Below are 22,209 nucleotides of genomic sequence, written 5' to 3' on the forward strand. Positions count from 1 at the left end.
ATGCAAAAATAAAAACCAGTTTTAAAAGGGCTCCCATATTTCTTCCCCACCCGCTCCCCATTTCTTGCTTATGTTTTGAGGATTGTGACAGTCCCAGCATTTATCATATTTAATTCCATTCAGGGCCTTGCTGGAAGTGCAAGGATATCTCAATCTGTAAGGACATTAACAAAACAGATACAAATTAACAATTCCATTTTGCTTTGTCAGCCAGACTGATATGAGAGATCTGAGAGTCATTATATTTGTTGATTTTTACTGTTTAGAATTAAAAGTGTATTTTATTGTTGACTCATAAAATGTTCTTGCCTAAGGAAAATAAAATAACGAGACAGAAAATAACACAATGAAGAGTTGGTGGTCAAGACACTATTTGCTGCTCAATCACCTTGATATACTTCAGTTGATTCAAGATGACAGGCCATAATAACATGTCAATGGCAGTAGGTAAGCAAGCTTCAAAAGCCTCCTAAAGCACCTGAAGTATGTCTACTTTCATCAGGGAAGTGAACCATGGCTAGCTATGTCAGTGCTGTGTGTATTGACATAATCCCCATGAATTCTTCATTGGAGGCCTCTAAAAATTTTTGATCCTATGCCTTGTTATTTGAAATACAAACAGCTTACGCACCTAAACTTCCTTTAACGGTAGATATGTAACACAGACTATACTTTAAAAGGGAAAGTAAAAACTTAATTAACATTTCAAGTAAATACAAATTCTGTGCTCTGTTTGGGCACCTATACCATGCAACTAAAACAAAACTGCTTAATGCCTTATGTCATCCATCCTATTTTTTTAATTCACTTGGAATATGTTTATTATATATAACACTTATGGCACACCTTTCTGCCAATGAGCTCAGTGAGAAATATATCTCCCTTTCCATTTATTCTCACAACAATCCTGTGAGGTCAATCACACTGTGAGAAAGCGATTGGTCAAAGATCATGTCATGGTTTTCATCTGTGAATAGAACTTAGTCTGGATATCCCAAATGCAAGTTTAAGAATAATGAGTTGATGAACTTTTTTGTTTGATTGGTTCACAAGATGTTTCTCGTGATGTGGCCTAACTCACTGTTTCCTGATCCTGTTTCAGAGTTAAAGTTAATCCCATGCTTTAATGAATGGATTGATTGTTTTAAAAAGCTGTTAGGATTCATTAGAATGGGTGGCTTCCCTCAGTTTTGATCCCACTCAGCCCTGATTCTGCAAATCACACATGAATGGAGGGGTGAGATTGGAGCTATTAGTTTGGATACCTGCTTGATATCTAAAGTAAAGGTTTCCCCCTGATATTAAGTCTAGTCGTGTCAGAATCCGAGGGTTGGTGCTCATCTCCATTTCTAAGCCAAAGAGCCAGCGTTGTCCGTAGACACTTCCAAGATCATGTGGCCGGCATGACTGCATGGAGCGCCGTTACCTTCCTGCTGGAGCGGTACCTATTGATCTACTCACATTTACATGTTTTTGAATGGCTAGGTTGACAGAAGTTGGGGGGGGGGATTCAAATCACTGACCTTTTGGTCAACAAGTTCAGCAGCTCAGCGGTTTAACCCACTGTGCCAGCGGGGGCTCCCGCTTGATATTTACTGTAATGCAAATCTCAACATCGCTCTTTATAATTTTTCAGTATGTTTAAAGGGCATTTAAATCTAACAAATTGCTAATCACAATATTCTGTGGTAGCGAAAACTAAGTTAATTTTGATTGTTGAATTTAGGTTGAATTAGACTACTCTCTGTGGTTGAGTGACCTTCAAATCCCTCCAATTCCACAGTGCCACACTGAAAATGTGACAATTAATTAAATTGTGGAATGAATGAGCACACTTATGTGTTCCTTAGTGACTCTTTTTTAATAAAGAACTTAGTAGTCTCTTTTATTTAATAAATTCAATAGCAGAAGTAATAAAAATTACTTCGTCTGCCTCGACTCTTCCAAGAATAAGAGTTGCTGACATGCTGTTTTTATGCAATGAGAGTAATTCGGTACAAACTACGTGCACATAATGTTCAGAAGAAAATATAGAAATTAATAAGCACAGTAATGTGTATGACTGACTCACTCAACAGTAAAAGCTACAGTAGTTTTACTAGTTTGCAAAACTGCAGCAAAACACACCCTATTTCTACACTCTTTGAGCAGGAGCTCTTCTTAAAATAAGTTAACTGATTGTTTTCGTATGGTGGGAAGATGTTAGGCTTGACTTGTAGCTTGACAAATACACCTCTCTTAAGCACAAACACAACAGATAGTATGGATGTGTGTAGTGTACCAACCATAAAGTTCAGTTGTGATCCAAAGCCAATTGACTTTGAATCCCAATCTTTATGTGTTTGATTGATCATCAGTTAAAATCAACCAATGGCTTTCGTGAGTTTTTTTTCCTATTTGGATTTGCAGACAGAGCAACAAGCAATTAGAGGAACAAAGGCTCACAGACTCCAAATTTCAAACAAATATATGCAGGGATATTAACATTACTTGCTTTTATCTACTTATTTTTAAAAGGGGAAGGTAACTTTTCAACTTATTGGCAGAATTCGATGAAGTTTCAGCATAGGTGCAGCATTTACCGTTAGGAGGGTGTGAAAAAAAATCAGAAACAATAAAAGGGACATTTTAACATACATGACATACAGAACAATGACAGCCCTAGTTAAGAATTTTTTAATATTTCAGAAGGATATTTATAAGTTTGGAGGGAAAGGAATGTTACAAATTTCAGACAGTGATATGCTTTCCTTTATTTTCCTCATCGGTTTGGGGAAAATCTGTATATAAAACATCGTACAGATTTATAACCACTTTAATATATTTTTGTTTTCTTCTCAATTGGCAGCAAAGGCACAGAAAATACAACAGAACAGGGGTAGGGGATTCATGTTATTTGACTTTGACCTTTGGCAACTCTATGAATGAGAAACCACCAAAAGCCTCAGCCGCCAACATGCCTGCTCTGGCCTTGAAAACTGAGAGACAAGGTTTCTTTTATTGAAACTATATCTACTTGTAGTGCTCTCTCTCTCTCCTTTTCTACTGCCTTCCACCTTGCCAAGCATTAGCATCTTTTCCAATTAGTCATATCATCACATTATATATCCAAATACAATAATCTGCATTTAATCCACTTAGTAGTTCACAGCATCTGTAAAACCCTTCTCCAGCACCACATTTTAAATAAGTTGATGTTTTGCTGTCAGCTTTTACAATGCCCAACTTTCAGAACAATATATATGTGTCAGAAATACCATGGCCTGGATTATTCTGACATCGGCATTTAATGATAACTCTTTCCATTTGAAGATTTTACCTAGTTCTTCAATGATGGCCTTTCCAAGTCTTAGATTTTATCTGATTTCTCGACTGATGTTTTGGTTTTGGTTTTGAATCCAAGTATAGTTTTTTTTAAAGCTATGTTAACATCTGTGTTTAATTCCATTTCCAATATGATTATGTACTGCCTATAAATTAAAGAGGTGTGAGAAAATCCAGCCTTTCTGACGTCTTCCCCTTTCTTTCCCTGGTTTCTCCCTTATGTAAAGGGCGTGTGGAGAAGTATGTAAATGTTTGGACATGCATTTAGATATCTCCTTAATCTCAGCTCAGTTTGGTTATGGATTCAAGATTCTGTCCAAATCTGAAGCATATCCTGAACCAGCAGCCCAAAGTCAGTGATGCAATGCCACATGAGAATACAAGAAAAAATCACATGCACAAAACATGTTCAATGAAAACAAGTTTCAATGTCCATGGGAAAGACATTTTCCATATGCAACCTGACTTTCTGCATGCCACATTCTTCTGCAAGGTGCCAGAGAGAGACAAATAGCTGTTCTGCATACATGCCTGTTTTTGAATGTGGAAGATCTGTAGATGCCAACTAGTTTCTTGGAAGGAAGGCCTACTTACTTCCATGTACGTTTATTTAGGACCACAGCCAAAGCCTTGTGTCTACTGAACAGAATACTGAATTCCAAGGGTCAAAACATGTTAAAATGTGGTTGGAACATTTGTGTGTGTGTGTTTAATCAATGAAGGAAGTTTATTTTGAAGGCCCTGCTTGGGCATTCCCGTCTGCTTTCCAAAGCAATTTGTTCTTTTCAGAAAGAATGTACTCATCTGATCTTCCTTCCCTTCTTTTCAAACTTAAAGGGCCTAATTGAAATGTATATTTATAATGTCTTCAAAAGGACCATAGAGGAAATGAGAGCACGGCTAAGGCGCTTTTACAGATGTTACACAGGAACTCTAAAGAGCCAAATTTCACATCTTACACTCCTAGCTGCATGGAAAATAAACTTTTACAGCCACAAAAACAAATTCTACTGGACAGTAAAGAAAAATTACACTATGTAACAAAATTTTTAAAATGTTTCATTGCTGGATTGAAAGTGTTATTTTCCTGTTTGATTGTGCGGTACTTAGTTTTAAAGTAGTTATAATCCAAAAACACTGTTTTTGTGGCTGCCACAAACTCTGTTAAATTGGTTGAGACTCTATAAGCGGTTCATAGAAGTAAAAGGTAAAGGTTTCCCCTGACGTTAAGTCCAATCATGTCTGACTCTGGGGGTTGGTGCTCATCTCCATTTCTAAGCCAAAGAGCCGGCGTTGTCCGTAGACACCTCCAAGGTCATGTGGCCGGCATGACTGCATGGAGCGCCGTTACCTTCCCGTTGGAACGGTACCTATTGATCTACTCACATTGGCATGTTTTCGAACTGCTAGGTTGGCAGAAGCTGGAGCTAACAGCGGGCGCTCACTCCGCTCCCGGGATTTGAACCTGGGACCTTTCGGTCTGCAAGTTCAGCAGCTCAGTGCTTTAACACACTTCGCCACCAGGGCTCCTTAGTTCATTGAAAAGCTATAGCAAAATGAAAAAAGCTTATTAAACTGCAAAAACTTCATTTTTGCGGGACATCCTGCGGCACATTTTGCTATGGTTCATTGAAAAGCTATAGCAAAATGTGCCGCAGGATGTCCCACAAAAATGAAGTTTTTGCAGTTTAATAAACTTTTTTCATTTTTTTTAAATGACAGAACCAATTAGGAAATGACATTTATAACCCAGGAACAAAAATTGTGTTAATAGTGTTATCACCAACACTCACAGATACAAGAAGGCTTGGTAAAGATACTTTGGGGACTATAACATTATATAATTTAGTCTGACTATTTGTAGTTTAGAGCCGCCGGTGGCGCAGCGTGTTAAAGCACTGAACTGCTGAACTTGCGGACTAAAAGGCTACAGGTTCAAATCCGGACAGCGGAATGAGCACCCGCTATTAGTGCCAGCTTCTGCCAACTTAGCAGTTCGAAAACATGCAAATGCGAGTAGATCAATAGGTACTGCTCCAGCGGGAAGGTAACGGCGCTCCATGCAGTCATGCCGGCCACATGACCTAGGAGGCACCTACAGACAACGCCGGCTCTTCGGCTTAGAAATGGAGATGAGCCCCAACCCGCAGAGTGGGACACAACTGGACTTAATGTTAGGGGAAAACCTTTACTTTTACCTATGTGTAGTTTAATTTAATGATGTTATGTTCAATTTACTGTTGTTAGGCCTTAATTTGATGTTAGGCCTTAATGTTATTTTCATATGTGGGTTTTTTCTGGGATTTTATGTATTTGTTTGTTTTGTGGAGGCACTGTATGTTGGAATCTGCCTTGAATCCCCTTGGGAAGATAGAGCGGAATACAAATAAAGTTTTATTAATATATATATTATTATTACTGAATTCTCGAACCTACATGGCTAGCAATTGTGCAAATTAGGGGAGTGTGAGCATTGTAGTTAAAAAAAAATTCAGAACGTGTATGAGAACAACAGCTGGACTTCCACATATAAGTGATTAAAGGATTTTCTCTAGGTCCACCACTGTTGACTGCATTATCACACTAGAGCAGAGTGGGCAAAGAGTTTGCAGCCCATTTGAAATCCTATGGCTGCCTCCTGCAGAATTCTGGGGTGTGTAGTTTAGTGAGACCCAGGACCGCTTGGGCTGAGCATTTTAAAAGTCCCTCTCCTGAACTACAAGCCCCAGAATTCTGCAGGAGGCAGCCACAAGATTTCAGATGGAATGCTTACTCTTTGCCTACTCCTTAAGCTCCTGGGTCATAATGGAGGAAATTAGGAGTTTTTAGGTCCTGCAGTGAAATCTTATGGTCCGTTTTTAGCAGACATTGATCACAGAGATGTGCTGGAAGACCTAAAAATTCTTTAGAGGAAAATGGAAATTTCTTTATTCATTGTTTTTCACTTTCTTGAGGGTCCTGGAAATGTGGAGGGCTGACTGTAACATTAAGCATTAATCTTGCAACAGGTTTTCCCCAAATTTTTTTTTAAAAAGCTCTTACAGAAACAAGCAGGGGATTCCTTACCATCCCTGCCAACCATACAAGAACAGCTTCCTTTAAAATAAATAAGCACAGCTTTAGTTTGTACTAACTTCCAGGAAAAAGGCCTGGCAAAGGTTTGGCATGTGGTGAAGAGAAAAGAGAGAGAGAGAGAGAGAGAGAAAGCTAATCTATGTATGTGAATGCTTCCTCATATGTATATTTTTTTGTTTGGGGAAAGCTTGCCTTTGGTTCCAGAGATTACCTTCTCCTCCTCTCTTTTTCTCCTTGGTTTACTTGAGGTGGAAGGCTGCGGGTGCACTTTGTCGCTTATCTCACACAAAATAAACAGAGCAATCTGGAGCTAATTTAAACGGTTTACCGTATCAGGATATGGCTGGGAAAGACTTTAAGACGTGGGGGGAGGGTGGGGAGGGAGTCTCAGTGCGAACAATGGCTCTGTGAAGCTGAACAGCAGCAAGCGCAGGAAGGCTCTGCAGACAGCCTGGCAGACAGCTGTCAGCCATTCCAATAACAATCCCTGCAGCCAATGAACACTGGCCAGCATCTGAGCGCCCAAGCCAACCCAGGAACACCAACAATAAAAACAAAGGATTACGCGTTTCAGCATTAGTGGCATGAATGGCACAGCTGTAATTCCGCATCAGGGATATTTTAGCTCCACGTGGTTTGCTCTGCATTTCCCTGTCTTCAACTATGATTCACAAATAAAGAGAGCTGTAATTAAAGGGACATACTTGCAAAATATAGACCACTATCCACGATAAATGATCTTAGTATGAACTATGAAGCAAGTCTGGAAATTATGACACTTTGCATCTACTTCCCAAACAAATTTCTCTTTGTAAATAGCAGAGCTTTCCAAACATTTCATTTCATTGTAGACTGGGCAGGGGCAAACTTTGGCCCTCCAGGTGTTTTGGACTCCAACTCCCACAATTCCTAACTAAGCGGCCGAGGGAGAAAAGGAAGGGGCCTGAGATGGTTAGGAATTGTGGGAGTTGGAGTCCAAAACACCTGGAGGGCCAAAGTTTGCCCATGTCTGTTTTTATACCAATACTATTTTGCTGCATTCAATTTTACTAGCAAACTGGAGGTTAAACCAACTCCTTATAAGAGATATAGACACATACCTAAATTGTAATAATGAAATGCATGGGAATACAGCATCTCTTATGAAAAACTTCCATTTACATTTTTATAAATATATGATTTGTCAGATAATAACATACATTTCCATGATTTTTGTGATTTCTTTTTACATTCGAAGCCAACATACAATTTGGAAAGCTCTGCTTTAGACAGACACATTTTCTATGCATTTAAAAAGAATAATATGATGCAAAATGAGAAATTATATCCACACATTTTTTTCCTGCACATCAGAAAAGAAAAACAGCACAATTGCTTCACTTAAATCAGTTGTTCACTTCTGTTACATAAAGTAAAGCATGGGGATGGACAGCAACTTATATACTTACTATTCCAAAATATTACAAAAACACCACCTTTTTCTATCAATTATCTGCTTGTCTTCTTTTCACTAGGTTAATCTGGCCATATACACCATATTTTAATCTCTTAACAGTCTGTCTGTAATGAATACTAAGATAAATCCCCCCTTTTGTAGTTGATGGCCACCTGTGCTGTTGTTAACAAATGGATAATCATTTTCATATCCTCAAAAAGAAATACAAATATTGCATAACAATGGATCCAGTGATTATGTATGTTATCACACCTTCAATTTCATTAAAAGTTGAATTCCAAAAGCATATCATTTTGGATCATGTCCAACATTCACCTCTGGCATTACTACCTTTCTGACAGCCTTCAAAGGCATATGTAGCAGGCCTGTAGCGAGGGGGCGGTTTTAAGTGTTATGATTGAGCCTCATGGCTCTGTTACTGACAGACGTGGGCGTAAGACTCCTCGAGAGTCAGATACTCTCGAGGAGCGAGAGAGAAAAAGACTGCGAGACATATTTGCAGCACCATCTGACGAGGAGTCTTTCGAAGGGTTTACGGAGAGAATGGAGGAGGGGCTGGTTAGCTCAGAGGAGGATGAGATGGATTGGACTCGGGTAAGGGAGGAAGTGGGTGCCACTGGCCATGATGGGACAGAAGATGAATGGGGACCTTCAGGATTAGACCCATGGTTTAGCTGGAGGGATGGGACGGGATCCACAGCTGGAGATGCTGTTGGGCGTAGTCAGAGGTGTTCCAGCTCTGACGAGGAAAGTGATGAGGAAACGCCCGGGTTAAGGAGGACAGCTGACAGTGATGAAGATTTGTAACTGGCATAAAATGGGGCTTGGGAGCAATTGCAAATTGCGTTGGGCAAGGTAATCTGGGCAAACGCTTGGGATCCGTGTGTGTGTGGGACGCTTCCCTGAAGACTTGTGTGCTTTCCTGTGCTGTGACGTAAGTTGATTGGAATCCAGGGTCAGACGGCGGGAGGGATTGTGTGGGCATTTGTTTGTGCAAACCTGTGCTTACTCTTATTAGCTTGACCCTCCGTCGTCTTCTTGACGGACGCCATCTCCTGCTTTGAGAACTCGGACTGAACTGACCACGGCTTGTCTTCCCCCCTTCTTGGACTTGGAAAAACTACAAACGTCTGCTTCTGGCTTTGATCTACGGAACGGAACTGGTCTACTCAACTGCTACAATCCTTGGCTGATTTACTCGTGTTGGAGATCCTGTCTGCTGTGTGTGTGGGGGAGCGACGCAAGTTACTCTAAGCACAGTGTTGGCAGCAGAGAGGAATCTGCTGCCAATTAGTTGCATTCTTTGTATCTTTTGTTCCTTGGCTTTCGTTTCGTTTATACCCAGGCTGACGCAAGCAGTTTGTTTTTTACCCGGATTAAACTCCGGTTTAATCCGGTTTATCTTTTGAACATTTACTTTTGCACCTTTTTGCTCCTAAAGGCAAAAACTGCCTGGCCCTTGTGTTTTACGGGCATTTTTGAGTTCTGTAATCTAATAAACTCTGTTACTTTGAATCTTGTGGCGTTCTGTCCTTGACATTAGGGGTTCAACTCCCCCCCCCCCCCCCGAAATTTTTCAGGTTATAAAAAAAACCCTGGTTTACTCATGAATTTTAACTGGTTAACCAAATCCCCATGCTAAGTCTATGAGACACAAAACATTAAGAGTCCCTCCAGGCACTATCTCAAGCAGATATTGACAGGTTTGTAGCGGGGAGGGGTGTGTGCAAGGGGTTAACCCCCCCCCCCCCGAAATTAAAAAAAAAAACCCGAAATTTTTTTCTGGCTACGGCCCTGATATGTAGTATGCCTCTTTACTTACAGAGCTGATATACACAGTTTAACTACAGGTCTCTTATATCGCAGTAGATCCAACATTCATTCCAGTGAAAATAATAATGTTCACTATGATCCACAGTTTCACATTTTGCTTTGAAGTCCAAGAATGTATCCCATGGTGTTGTACTGTACAGTAGGTCCTCCACATTTGCAGGTTTGACATTTTCAGATCTCATTATTTAAAATTTGATTAATGTAGTCTTACTAGGGACACATTAACACTGACCACTTAAATCAGTGTGAAACAGGCAAAGAAGGAAGTGATTTCACTGTGCAAATGATTACATTTGAAGTTTTGGGATTGGTTCATAACCTTGATGGTACTTATATGCACTGCAGAGGCTGACTTCAAACCAATTCCAAGATCTGCAGGATCTGCAGTTTCACGGCTATGGAGGAACCAGGTTTTTTTTTAAAAAAAATCTTTCCCTGATGATACGCACATGTGCAGGGCACCTGTCCTATTATTGGATTGGCCATATGATGTGGTTTATACTTAGGCACACTGATGTGCATTATGGGCTCAATTTTTGGGTATCTCCCAACTTTGTTATCCTAGTTTAAAGTCCTTAATATGTTTGCTACACACAGTCATGGTGTGCGCCCTCCACTGAAAAATCTGCAAGTCCCACCAAGCTGCTTGGGGTGGAACACGCCACGTTGGCTGGGGATGATAAAGTGCCAGCATGCCTTCGTTCATAACTAAATTATCTGTGCGAGGTGGCAGACATTGATTTCAGCCAACAACTTCCAATTTAGCCAAAAAGTAATGGAGATAATACTTCTAAAGAACCAACTTGTATTTAGTGTTGATCTGTAAACACTGACCTTAAACAACTATTAATGTCAAGCCATAACATTAAAAGAGGAATTGTTTCAGTTGTGAGGAAATGAGGTTTCCTCACTTGGTCTGGCCAAATGGTCCCTTTATTACAACCTCTGAGGATGCCTTCTATAGATGTGGGTGAAATGCCATACAGCCCAGAAATCTCACAGCAAACCTTTATCATTTGCATTGCCTGGGAAATTTTGAGACTTGAACTTCAGAATATAACTTGTCCAAACTATGACCATTTGATTCTAGCTAGTTACTATGTAGCAACAGCTGGCACCCAAATATGCTTATTTTTCCTCTACCCTTCCAAGCGTTTCCCCCATTCTTTTCCCATGTATGTTAGACACAATAATGCTGAATAACTGACAAAATGGGCTATAATTCATGACAACTCATACTGTAATAAACCTGATACTGGCAGTTTAAAAACTGCCACAGGATAATTCACACTACATAAGGTACAGTAGAGTCTCACTTATCCAACACCCGCTTATCCAACATTCTGGATTATCCAACGCATTTTTGTAGTCAATGTTTTCAATATATCATGATATTTTGGTGCTAAATTCGTAAATACAGTAATTACTACATTGCATTACTGCGTATTGAACTACTTTTTCTGTCAAATTTGTTGTATAACATGATGTTTTGGTGCTTAATTTGTAAAATCATAACCTATTTTTATGTTTAATGGGCTTTTTCTTAATCTCTCCTTATTATCCAACATATTCGATTATCCAACGTTCTGCCGGCCCGTTTAGGTTGGATAAGTGAGACTCTACTGTACTGTTCTATTATCCAAGTGGAAGCCACTAGGGGTGCTATAGAGTGAAGGATAGTCCATTTTATGGGGGTGGAGGGTGAGTTGAAGGAGTAAAACCATTTCCCCCTGTCTTCCTGTTATTCTCCCCACCCATGTCCCTCTCGTGGAAGCAACCCTAGTTTATGATATGGGAAGGGGGAAAGGGGGAATAACTAGCAAAAACTGGAGAAACGATTTTCCTCCTTCAACTCCCCCCTCTCCGTAAAATGGACTACCCTGCTCTCTCTAGCACCTCCTAGTGGCCTCTGCCTAGATAATGGAACAGTACCCTACAGAATTATAGCTCTATGGTTCCACTTTAGGTAACATAGCAACATCCTAGGGGATATTGAAGTCTGTAGCTCAGAGAGAAGCACTATGACTGAGACTTCTAAATATCTCTCCTTGAATTACCAGTCCCAGGAACCACAGCAGTTAAACTGAAATAACGATGCTATAATTACGTAGTGTTAATTGGTCCTAAGTATAGCAGAGAATACTCTTCTACAGTCAGCACTGATGAATGATTCAATTGCCAGTCTTTTCAGTTTTATGCAAGAAAATAAAGGATACATCATTGTGTTCTTTGCTTCTGGTTGCAAATGCCATATGGCAACTTTCGTTGGCAAGTGAAATGCTGGCTGGACACAGTGGGCCCTTGGTATCCACTGGGGCTTGTTTCCATAACCTCCCATGAACACCCAAATCTGTGGATGCTGAAGTCCCATTATATACAATGGTGAAGTAGAATGCTGTCCCTTATATAAAACAGAAAAAATAAGATTTGCTTTTCAGATTTTTTAAAGAATATTTTCAGGCCATGGATGGTTGAATTTGTTGCTACAGAATCCATGGATATGGAGGGCCGACAGCCAGCCCTTTTGATGCTGTACCTCTTTGTAGGTAAGGGGCATGAGTGTCCTTGGACTACCAAGACACTGTAGTGGTTAACTTACACCACACATATCTATGGCAAACTTTATCACATGCTAGTGTTTTCCACTATCTCTGTCTAGGAAAAGAATGCTATTTTGGTTTACTAGGATAAACTGCATTGTTTTGATTAAATTCCCCCAAAAGGAAAGGAATAAAGGGGGCAAACCTTTTGCTTGTTTATCACAAGTGGTTTGTGGCACTGAAGTATGCAAGGATGAAGCTTGGCTTAAGCCAGGAGATCTGATTCATCAAACAAGAGCACAATCAGCTATTGAGCTCTGGTGACAAATCGGCTTGTTCCTTGTCAAGGAAAAGACAGGCTATTAATTAACTAGAAAATCATTTGATGGTCTTAAAATCTCAGCAGGCGTGCAGCAAGTGGTAACATTTCACTGTCTCATTCCACACCATTTACGGAATCTGAGAAATTACACAGAACACCTAAAGGCAAAACCGCTTAATGTACAAGAAAAACAAAATGTCTTCCCAGGGAATTACATAATCACATTTTTTAAATGGCAAAAATCCAATGCCCATGTAGCAGGACATGGCAAATGTAATATTTATTAATAAACCTGTCTTACTACAGAGATTATGGTTAGCACTCTATTAATACAACATGCTGCACATTTACTGAATGTGTATATGCTAAACTCATGAACTGAACTAAATTTATACAAGACTGTCTTTTCTTCCAGTATAGCAGGATTCCATTAAAAAAGCTCTCAGGAAGGAGCTCTTCTGCTCATGTGGGAAATTCTGGACTCAAAAACATCCAAAGTTTAATCTGGATGAAATATGCTTTTAAATTAATGTTTTTCAGAGCCTCATAATAAAGAAATGCATATAACAATACATAAATGTATTCCCCTATTTTTGGGAATGATACAACTTTGACTTGAGAAGACTTAGAATGCTTAAATATTCCCTTATTTCTGACTTCTTTAATTCAAATCACTTTAGAGAACTAAGTTTAGGAAAACTGCTTCTGCACACAAAACTGAATGTAATATTTTAAATTTTTATCATATCAGAAGCCACCCGAGGGTACAGTTGTAATGTATTTAAAAACACAAAGTTAAAAACTTGGCATTATACTAAATGTCCTTTGACCAGAAGCTGGCCACTTGGAGTGCCTCTGGTGTTGCTATAAGAAGGTCCTCCATTGTGCATGTGGCAGGGCTCAGGCTGCATTCTAGTAGGTGGTCTGTGGTTTGCTCTTCTCCACACTCACATGATTCACTTTGTGGCCCCATTTCTTAAGGTTGGCTCTACATCTCGTGGCACCAGAGCGCAGTGTTCAGCGCCTTCCAAGTTGGCTTTCAGCATGCAACTGAATGTAATTTTTATGTTTAACAAATAACCACCAGAGTGTCCACAAATCAGATCAAGATCCCAGCATATTAGGGCAGGAGTCAAATTCTTTCACCTCTGTTTTCTTGCACAATCCACATCTGGAGTCCTGAATACTTATTTAAACTTTCGCGATGTCCAATATGGATCGAGCCTCTTTTAATGGCTAGCTGTTAGGAAACAGATCCTGCACATAAGGCTTGAGCTATGTGACTAAGCTCTTGTGCAGTTTAACCCTGTGGCTTTTTCCAGAAGATAAAGAAGGAAAACAATGTTGGCAGTTCTATGTGTCTGCTCCTTTAAAAGGACAAACATTCAAATCTGTGAAGCACATGATTTCAGGTCACCTGTTGACTTATGACAACTCCAGTAATTTCAAAGGCTTTTTAGGTAGGGAATCCTAGGTCGGGTTTCATCAGTTCCTTCTTCTGAAATATAACCGGGAATTTATTAGCAGTCTCCCATTCGGAAACTAACCAAGGCTGCTCCTGCTTAGCCTCCAAGATCCAGATGGATTTTGTGCCTTTAGGGTATTTAGGCCAAACTACAAATGGGAATAGTAGTAAATGCAAAGATCTCACTGACTGAACTTCACAACGCAGAACCTTTTTACTTCATTTACCATTTAAACTATTTACAACTAAACAATTTAATGTATTTGCAAATGTAGTATGCTATATTACATATGTTTGTTCCCAATTAAATTCCCAATTAAATTGAACTGAAGCTGCTAGGAAGATTGATAAGACCACAGCTTTGCTGCAGTAATCAAACAATGTTTATTGTTCTTTTACAGAGATAAGAGATCAAGCATCATGTTTCCAAGGGTAACTTGACGGTCAGATAACCCTAAAAGACCACAAACACAGAATAAAAGTAACAGTTCATTGCTTTTGTTCTCAACTAAGTGGTAAATAGAGATATAATGCTTCTAGGAATGGACTGTTAATTGACTATCACAATTAACAGCTACAAAGAGGTCTAGTCTTCTCAGTCGAAATGAGCCCAAACTATTACAAAAGCCAAAAATCACCCACAACTTGAAAAAATTACCTTTTAAAATTTATATTTGCCATACTGGCTGAATTTTTCTGGGAGACATGACCCCGAAATGCAGCTTTCTCAAGTTCTTTTTCCTCAAGAGTGCTGTCTTTAAGTTAAACATACACTATTTGAAGTGCAACTTTTCTTTTATCTCCTGGGACTTGCAATCAATTTCATTGGATGACCCCTGTTCTACTAGTAAAAGAGGGAGAAAATTATCCCTCCATCCACATTATCCACACTATACAGAATTTTTATAAAACCTATAACATGTTTTTCTTTAGTCACCTTTTTCTTTGGAAAGTTTAAAACAGTTTCATATTTAAGATTAACTTTCAAAGCTATAGCAATAAGTTAGTAAACCAGCAACATGAGGCATCTGGTATCTGGAATCCCTTTTGGCAAGAAGACCTAAATCCATCTGACAAGTCTGAAGTCTAGCTATCTATATTAGGCACAATAGAAAGAGACCATATATGCCAAGAATTATACAGGGTGGTGCCAATAAGGAATGTCTGAAACGTTTACTTATTAAAAAGGCATGAGGTTGTGGACTGAATTTAACTAAAGGGCAAGATTACAAGGACTCCAGGCTTCTCTTCTGTACATTTCAATTCGGTCAAAGCATTCAGAACCAAGTGCCAAAGATAGCAATAAAAGCATGTCATTTATTTTTCATTATTGGTTCTAAAATTGTGTGGGTGAATCCTTTCAGAGCTTATGAAAGGGAAGGATTAATAGTATTTACTACAGCTATGCCGCCTCCATGAAAGCTTCAATTCATAGCTCAACCAAGTGAGTTCATTTCTGACCTCTAGCATTCCTGCTGAACCGAACTTTTGAACTTCTGCACTGAAGGATTTAAGGCTCTCTGTCTCTGTATGATGCACAAGTGCTTCCATTTCTGTCTATACTGACTTAGAAAGACATACTGTTATATCATAGCTACACTGAGCCAAAACAGAATAGGCTGAAGTAAGGCATTTAAAAATGAATCAAAGACATACAGCCCCATACAGATCGCAAAAAGTATGTCTTATTATTTTTATTCTGCTATCAGAACTCAAAAGGCTTGTGCTAGCTATTTAAAATTGATTGAAAGTTTCAAAAGCGATTGTACTCGTATATGCATAAAAATACAATCCCCTCTCAAAGCAAGGAAACATTTGTAAAGAGACACAGAGATAACAAATAACCTTTGGCTAATATATTGAAGGCATTTATTTATCGTCTTTCAGGCTGTCAGTGTCCCTGGGTCAGTGCACAATCAACAAAAAAACTTGTCAAAGGCTTTCATGGCCAGAATCATAGGGTTGTTGTGTTTCCGGGCTGTATGACCATGTTCCAGAAGCATTCTCTCCTGACATTTCGCCCATATCTATGGCAGGCATCCTCAGAGGTTGTGAGGTATATGGCCATACAGCTCGGAAAACACACAACAATCCAACAAAAAGACTTTTAAAAAGTAAAATGAGTAACTGAAATAACTGTGAAAAGGTGCAAATGCCTCTTTAAAACTAGCACTAAAACCAATTTAAAAAAAGAGCAGACATCCCTATTTTTAAAAGCAAAAGGATATGCAAAACAGCACAATTTTTTCTGGCTGCCAGAAAGTCCAAAGGAATGGACACACACTGACCTTCCTCAAGAGAAATTTCCCTGAATAATCACGTATTGTGCATACCACTATCTCATGTAACCTCATGAGATAGTGAGATATACAATATGTAAGGCATCTGTTGATGATCTTAGGTATCTGATAGATATATATGGAGGGAGGTAGTGTTCCAGATACTCTGGCCCTGAGCCACTAGCAAGAAACGAAGTGGAAAATCCACCTGCATTTCTACATTCTCCCAACAACTATATCCTCCACATGTGATCATTCAGGGCAACATTTTAGCACAATTATATGTAAACAGAAAAAAAGAATAAACTTCGTAAAATTAATTTGAAAGTGCTAAAGGTAAAGGTTTCCCCTGACGTTAAGTTCAGTTGTGACCGACTCTGGGGGTCGGTGCTCATCTCCATTTCTAAGCCGAAGAGCCGGCGTTGTCCATAGACACTTCCAAGGTCATGTGGCTGGCATGACTGCATGGAGCGCCGTTACCTTCCCACCGGAGCGGTACCTATTGATCTACTCACATTTACATGTTTTCGAACTGCTAGGTTGGCAGGAGCTGGGGCTAACAGCGGGTGTTTATTTCGCTCCCGGGATTTGCACCTGGGACCTTTTGGTCCACAAGTTCAGCAGCTCAGCACTTTAACACACTGTGCCACCAGGGGCCCCACTTGAAAATGCTAAATAAATGTAATTACTCTTTACTGAAATTTCCAAATGGAACTTTATGCTACGTATTAGTTATTTTGAAACACGGCCTTAATGTTTCCATTACATCAGGCACTTCTGCTGACCTAATTTGATAGACAAACCACAATATAGGCAATCTCCAAGTTACGAACATCCGACTTATGCATGACTTTCCCCTCCCTGCCTGCCATGAAATCTTAGTGCTGAACCAAAGCATGTCTGTATCTCCTCACCACCCTTTTCTTTTTTCCTTCATGTCTGACAGCACTTTAATTGCCCAGGCTCAAGGCTATGCAATCCAGGGAATTGTAGTTTGATAAAGCAGCAGCATTCTTTGGCAGAAAAAGCTAAAGACATTGTAAGACTACAGCCCCTGGGATTTTTTTTATTGTGTCAGAAGCAGCTTGAGAACATACTGCAAGTCGCTTCTGGTGTGTGAGAATTGGCTGTCTACAGAGACATTGCCAAGGGGATGCCTGGTTGTGTTACCATCTTGCTGGGAGGCTTCTCTCATGTCCCCACAAGATAGAGCTGACAGACAGGAGCTCACCCTGTCTTGCAGATTTGAACTGCCAACCTTCAGGTCAGCAGTTCATCCGGCACAAGGGTTTAACCCATTCCTCCCAGGGCTCCTAGCCCCTGGGATTCCATAGCATTGAACCAGGGCAACTAAAGTGGTGTCAAACTGCATTCATTCTGCAGCTTAGATACTGAGGACAAAGGGGGAAAGCGGGAGAAGGTGAGAAAAACTGGGATACTTTAAAAGCAGCTGAAAAAGTGGGATAAGAGGATTTGTTGGGACTCTCCTGTCTAACTGTTGGCACAGTTGGTGGAAAGGCATAGCAAAGCACATTAAAGAAGTTCTTTGGAAGGACCCAACAAGCCCTAATCATGTGATTTTAATAAGAATCCCACCGTTTGTCAACCACAACCACAATACCATCCACAGTACAAGGGTTATAACATTCTTTTATCTTCAGTGGCTGTTCTTTGTGAGATTTTCGTTAAACCCTTGAAATATATCCTATATAAATGTGGTTGTGGGAATCAAAGGGTAAAGTCAGCAATAAATGCAATTATACATATACATACATACATATATGTGCCTATTCCATGTGGACTCTGCTTCCTTTCTTCCAAGAAGCTCACAATAACCTTAGTCCAGACATGGGCAAATTTCAGCTCTCCAAGTGTTTTGAAGTCCAAAACACCTGTGGAGGGGTGAAGTTTGCCCATGCCTGATTTAGTCCCTCCTTTGTTTCTCACAATAATAAGATGAGGCCAGCAATGTTGAAGATAGTGACTAACTAAAGTTTACTTCCAAGTTTTGACTAGGGATTTGAACTTTGATCTCCCAGTCATAGTTAGATAGATACACCGACCACTATACAGCCCTAACTCAAGATGTCAAAAGGGCCAGCTGTTCTTCATTACTATAGTTACTAGAAGAAAAACTGATACAACTGTCTCCAAGATGCCAACTAGGAACAGGATGTTGACTAACTTGGGGCAGCTGTCAGTGGAAGAAAACATACAAGCCTTTGTTTTGTTGTCCTTGGTGAGAATAGTGTGACAAACTCTGAGAATTAGTAACAGAAGTAGCAGAAAAGAAAAGGGTTACATTTTAAATCAAGGAGAAATTATCAAAGCAACCTTATCCAGAGTGGAAATAAATTAATGTGTGGACTCTTCCTAACAATACAGACACAATTCTCAAAACAGAAGTCCTATTCCATTCTTGTGGCACCCTCTTCAGGCAAGCATCTGATACAACAGGGACAACCTTTCAAATCTCAGAGTCTTTCCACCACATTATAAAAACTTACATATCATAGCTTCAACTGTCATGATGACATCCTACGGAATCCTGGTTTTTTGGGGGGCTGAAAATTGGAATATCTCTGCCTAAACTTTAATTCCCATGAATCCATATGATATAACCATGGCAATTAAACTGGCGTCATTATGCTCTAAATTGAGTCATGTGAAAGACTACTTGTGCTGCAACAAGTTGCTATCTATTAAACGGCTGCTGGGGCCTTATTAATTTAAGTGCAAAAACAGGCATAGAAAAAACAATCCTACCAAATACAAGGACAAAGCTGTGCAAGATTTTATTCTATGTTCTCCTGTTTAGAGCTGAGATAGCTCTTCAGTTCCTACGAATTGTGCTATAATCTAGTCTGCATGATCATCAGGTCACGGAATAAAACGGGCATACTTAAAAATATCTGGGAAATGCTTTTTATAAATTAAAATATTGCACATCAGAAGGTAATAAATGTAGTAATGGATATGTAATTTTGCTGAACTAATGAAAGGATTATTGGTCAAACATAGTAATGCCTTGTTTGGACGTTCTGATGTTATTCTAAAAAACAGTTTCTTTCATCTCACTAAAAGTATGTGAAAAAAATGGCTTGCCAACTGACATACCATCAGAACACAGGAAACTCAAACCAGCTGTTTGTTTTTGTGGCACCTGCAACTGAGAGAGCACTGAGAATCTCATTTCCCATTGTCCTGAGATTCAGTGCCCCAGAAAAGCTTTGGTTGGGGCACTGTCTGGCTGCAGAGGGAGTGGAGTGTGTGCCATCAGTTATAACAACAATTTTTTTTCATGTCAGGAGCAAGTTAAGAAGCTGCAAGTTGCTTCTGGTGTGAGAGAATTGGCCGTCTGCAAAGACGTTGCCCAGGGGATGCCTGGATGTTTGATGTTTTACTATCCTTATTGGAGGCTTCTTTCATGTCCCCGCATGGAAGCTGGAGCTGACAGAGAAAGCTCACCCACTCTCCCCAGATTTGAATCACCGACCTGTCAGTCAGCAGTCCTGCTGGCACAAGGGTTTAACCCATTGCACCACTGAGGGCTCCGACAGTGCTGGAGTACCATAATCCATGTCACAATGGTGATGCCAGATCTCTATCATTTTATCCCCTCACATTTTCCCCTTCCTCAGTTGTAATATCATCATATCAATAAGTTAATTGTTACATCAAGATAATTAAAAACAGAATTATAACTGTGGGTATGACTATTCAATTTTACCTGTAGAAAAGATGAGAACTGTGTTGTTCCAAAGTCCACGTGTCTTCAGGGCTTCAGTGATATTTCCTACAGCTTCATCCAGAATGGATACCATTCCTGCATATTTGCGCCTCTTTTCATCTTTAATGAAACTGTATGGCTCTACATACTTCTCAGGTACTTGAAGAGGCTCATGGACTGATTGCAGAGCAAGGTAGAGAAAGAGAGGCTGCAACACATACGCAATGAACACAGGACATCACAATATTAAATGTAAGAACCAAAACAATGGTAGACAAGCTTCTACCTGAAAATACTTCCATAGTGAAGAATGAGGAAGTTCTTTTGGGTGAATTTCTATTTTTTTTGTATTTCATGATTTAACCCAGCTTTCCTTTAGGCAGAAAAAATGAAATGCAAAGATACAGAATGGGGGACACCTGGCTCGACAACAGTATGTGTGAAAAGGATCTTGGAGTCCTCATGGACAAGAAGTTAAACATGAGCCAACAATGCGATGCAGCAGCAAAAAAGCCAATGGGGTTTTGGCCTACATAAATAGGAGTATAGTGTCTAGGTTAAGGGAAGTCATGCTACCCCTCTATTCTGCCTTGGTCAGACCACACCTGGAATCACACTGGGTCCAATTCTGGGCACCACAATTGAAGGGAGATGTTGATAAGCTGGAATGTGACCAGAGGAGGGTGACTAAAATGATCAAGGGTCTGGAGAATAAGCTCTACGAGGAGCGGCTGAAAGAGCAGGGCATGTTTAGCCTGAAGAAGAGAAAACTGAGAGGAGACATGATGGCCATGTATAAATATGTGAAGGGAAATCATATGGAGGAGGGAGCAAGCTTGTTTTCTGCTGCCCTGACTTCGTGATGTCTATGAAGTAAATGCATGAAATTCTATTTACTCATATGTCCTTAACAAAAGTTATGTCCATGTTGGCAGGGAGGTTTCGAGAGTTGTAGCCCAACAAAGTTGTTTCCATATGTTCTACAGTTGTAAGTCCGGGCTGTGGTGCAGCCTGGTTAGCAGCCAGCTGCAACAAATCACTCTGACCAAGAGGTCATGAGTTCAAGGCCAGCCCGTGCCTGCGTCTGTCTCTGTCTCTGTTCTATGTTATGGCATTGAATGTTTGCCTTATATGTGTGCAATGTGATCTGCCCTGAGTCCCCTTCAGGGTGAGAAGGGCGGAATACAAATACTGTAAATAAATAAATAAGTCCTTTATCATAACCAATTAAGTGGCTAATCACAGAACTATAGTCTCTCAATCTCTGTGGGTTAGAATTCATAATGCTGCCATTGCCACTGCTCTGAACCATTTCAAGAGGGAGTTTTATAACACTGGTATTACTGGGAGTCACTGAAACTGGAAAGGTGATTGGACGTTGCCTTATATGTTCCCTTCTTCTTTTACTCACTCAGGAGGGCAGATACTTGTCATTCTTGGGACTTCCTATTAGGATCAGACCTGCCAAGGCAGCCTCCATAAGAGTAGCTGCCTCAGCCCTTTCCCACTGCCTTTGCCTTCCTCCCACCCTCACCATACCACCTCTGGCCTGGCAGTGGGGGGAGAACAAGACATGCAGCTGCTGCAAAAATGTCTTTCTATGTCTTCCTCCTTATTTTCTATCTCCTTGAGAAGGATGAAGACAATGACGACATAGCATGCATGTTTGGGGGCCTCAAGATATTGATGGTTTTTCCACTTTCACGGGGATCTAGACCTGTTTGATCAGAAATGCATCAAAATGCATAATCTAGTATTATGTTTTAAGAAACAGAGAGACAGGGTACCTTCTCAGGCTGATGATTTGCTATAAGGTCTTGTGCTCTTTGAGTAAATACATTAGTAGAATACATATTTTTAAATCCATCTGCAATTTTTTCTCCATCTCGAAGATCAAGAGCACATCGAGTTACGTTCTTCGATACAATAGGCACACAATGCTCATGTGAATAGTAATCTTCACTTCCAAGAAGGTACCCTAAAGCAAAAAGAAAACAGATCAATCATATCACAACATCAGAAGAACAGGCATTAAAACAGAAATGAAAGCAAGAATCACAGCTTTCTTTTAAAATAAGTTGAAAAACATAGACTGTTGTCTAAACAACATTTTTAAAACATCAAACTAATCAACAATTCATTTGGGAAGATATTTTCTACTAAGTGTTACACAAAAAGGAAAGCC

At 39.9% G+C, this 22,209-nt stretch overlaps 1 protein-coding gene across 2 annotated transcripts in view; it reads right to left on the minus strand.

Moving 5' to 3' along the window:
* arsb (arylsulfatase B) overlaps positions 1–22,209 on the minus strand; it is a 95,164-nt gene that overhangs the window by 55,238 nt on the left and 17,717 nt on the right. For both annotated transcript variants that reach the window (XM_008102914.3, XM_062972354.1), the window contains exons 3-4: positions 21,812–22,002; positions 20,025–20,232 (exon numbers count right to left, since the gene is read on the minus strand). In XM_008102914.3, coding sequence (XP_008101121.1) covers positions 20,025–20,232; positions 21,812–22,002 — 399 coding nt within the window. The remainder of the gene's footprint in view (positions 1–20,024; positions 20,233–21,811; positions 22,003–22,209) is intronic.

Source organism: Anolis carolinensis, chromosome 2 (assembly GCF_035594765.1).
Source record: "Anolis carolinensis isolate JA03-04 chromosome 2, rAnoCar3.1.pri, whole genome shotgun sequence".
Taxonomy (NCBI): Eukaryota; Metazoa; Chordata; class Lepidosauria; order Squamata; family Dactyloidae; genus Anolis; species Anolis carolinensis.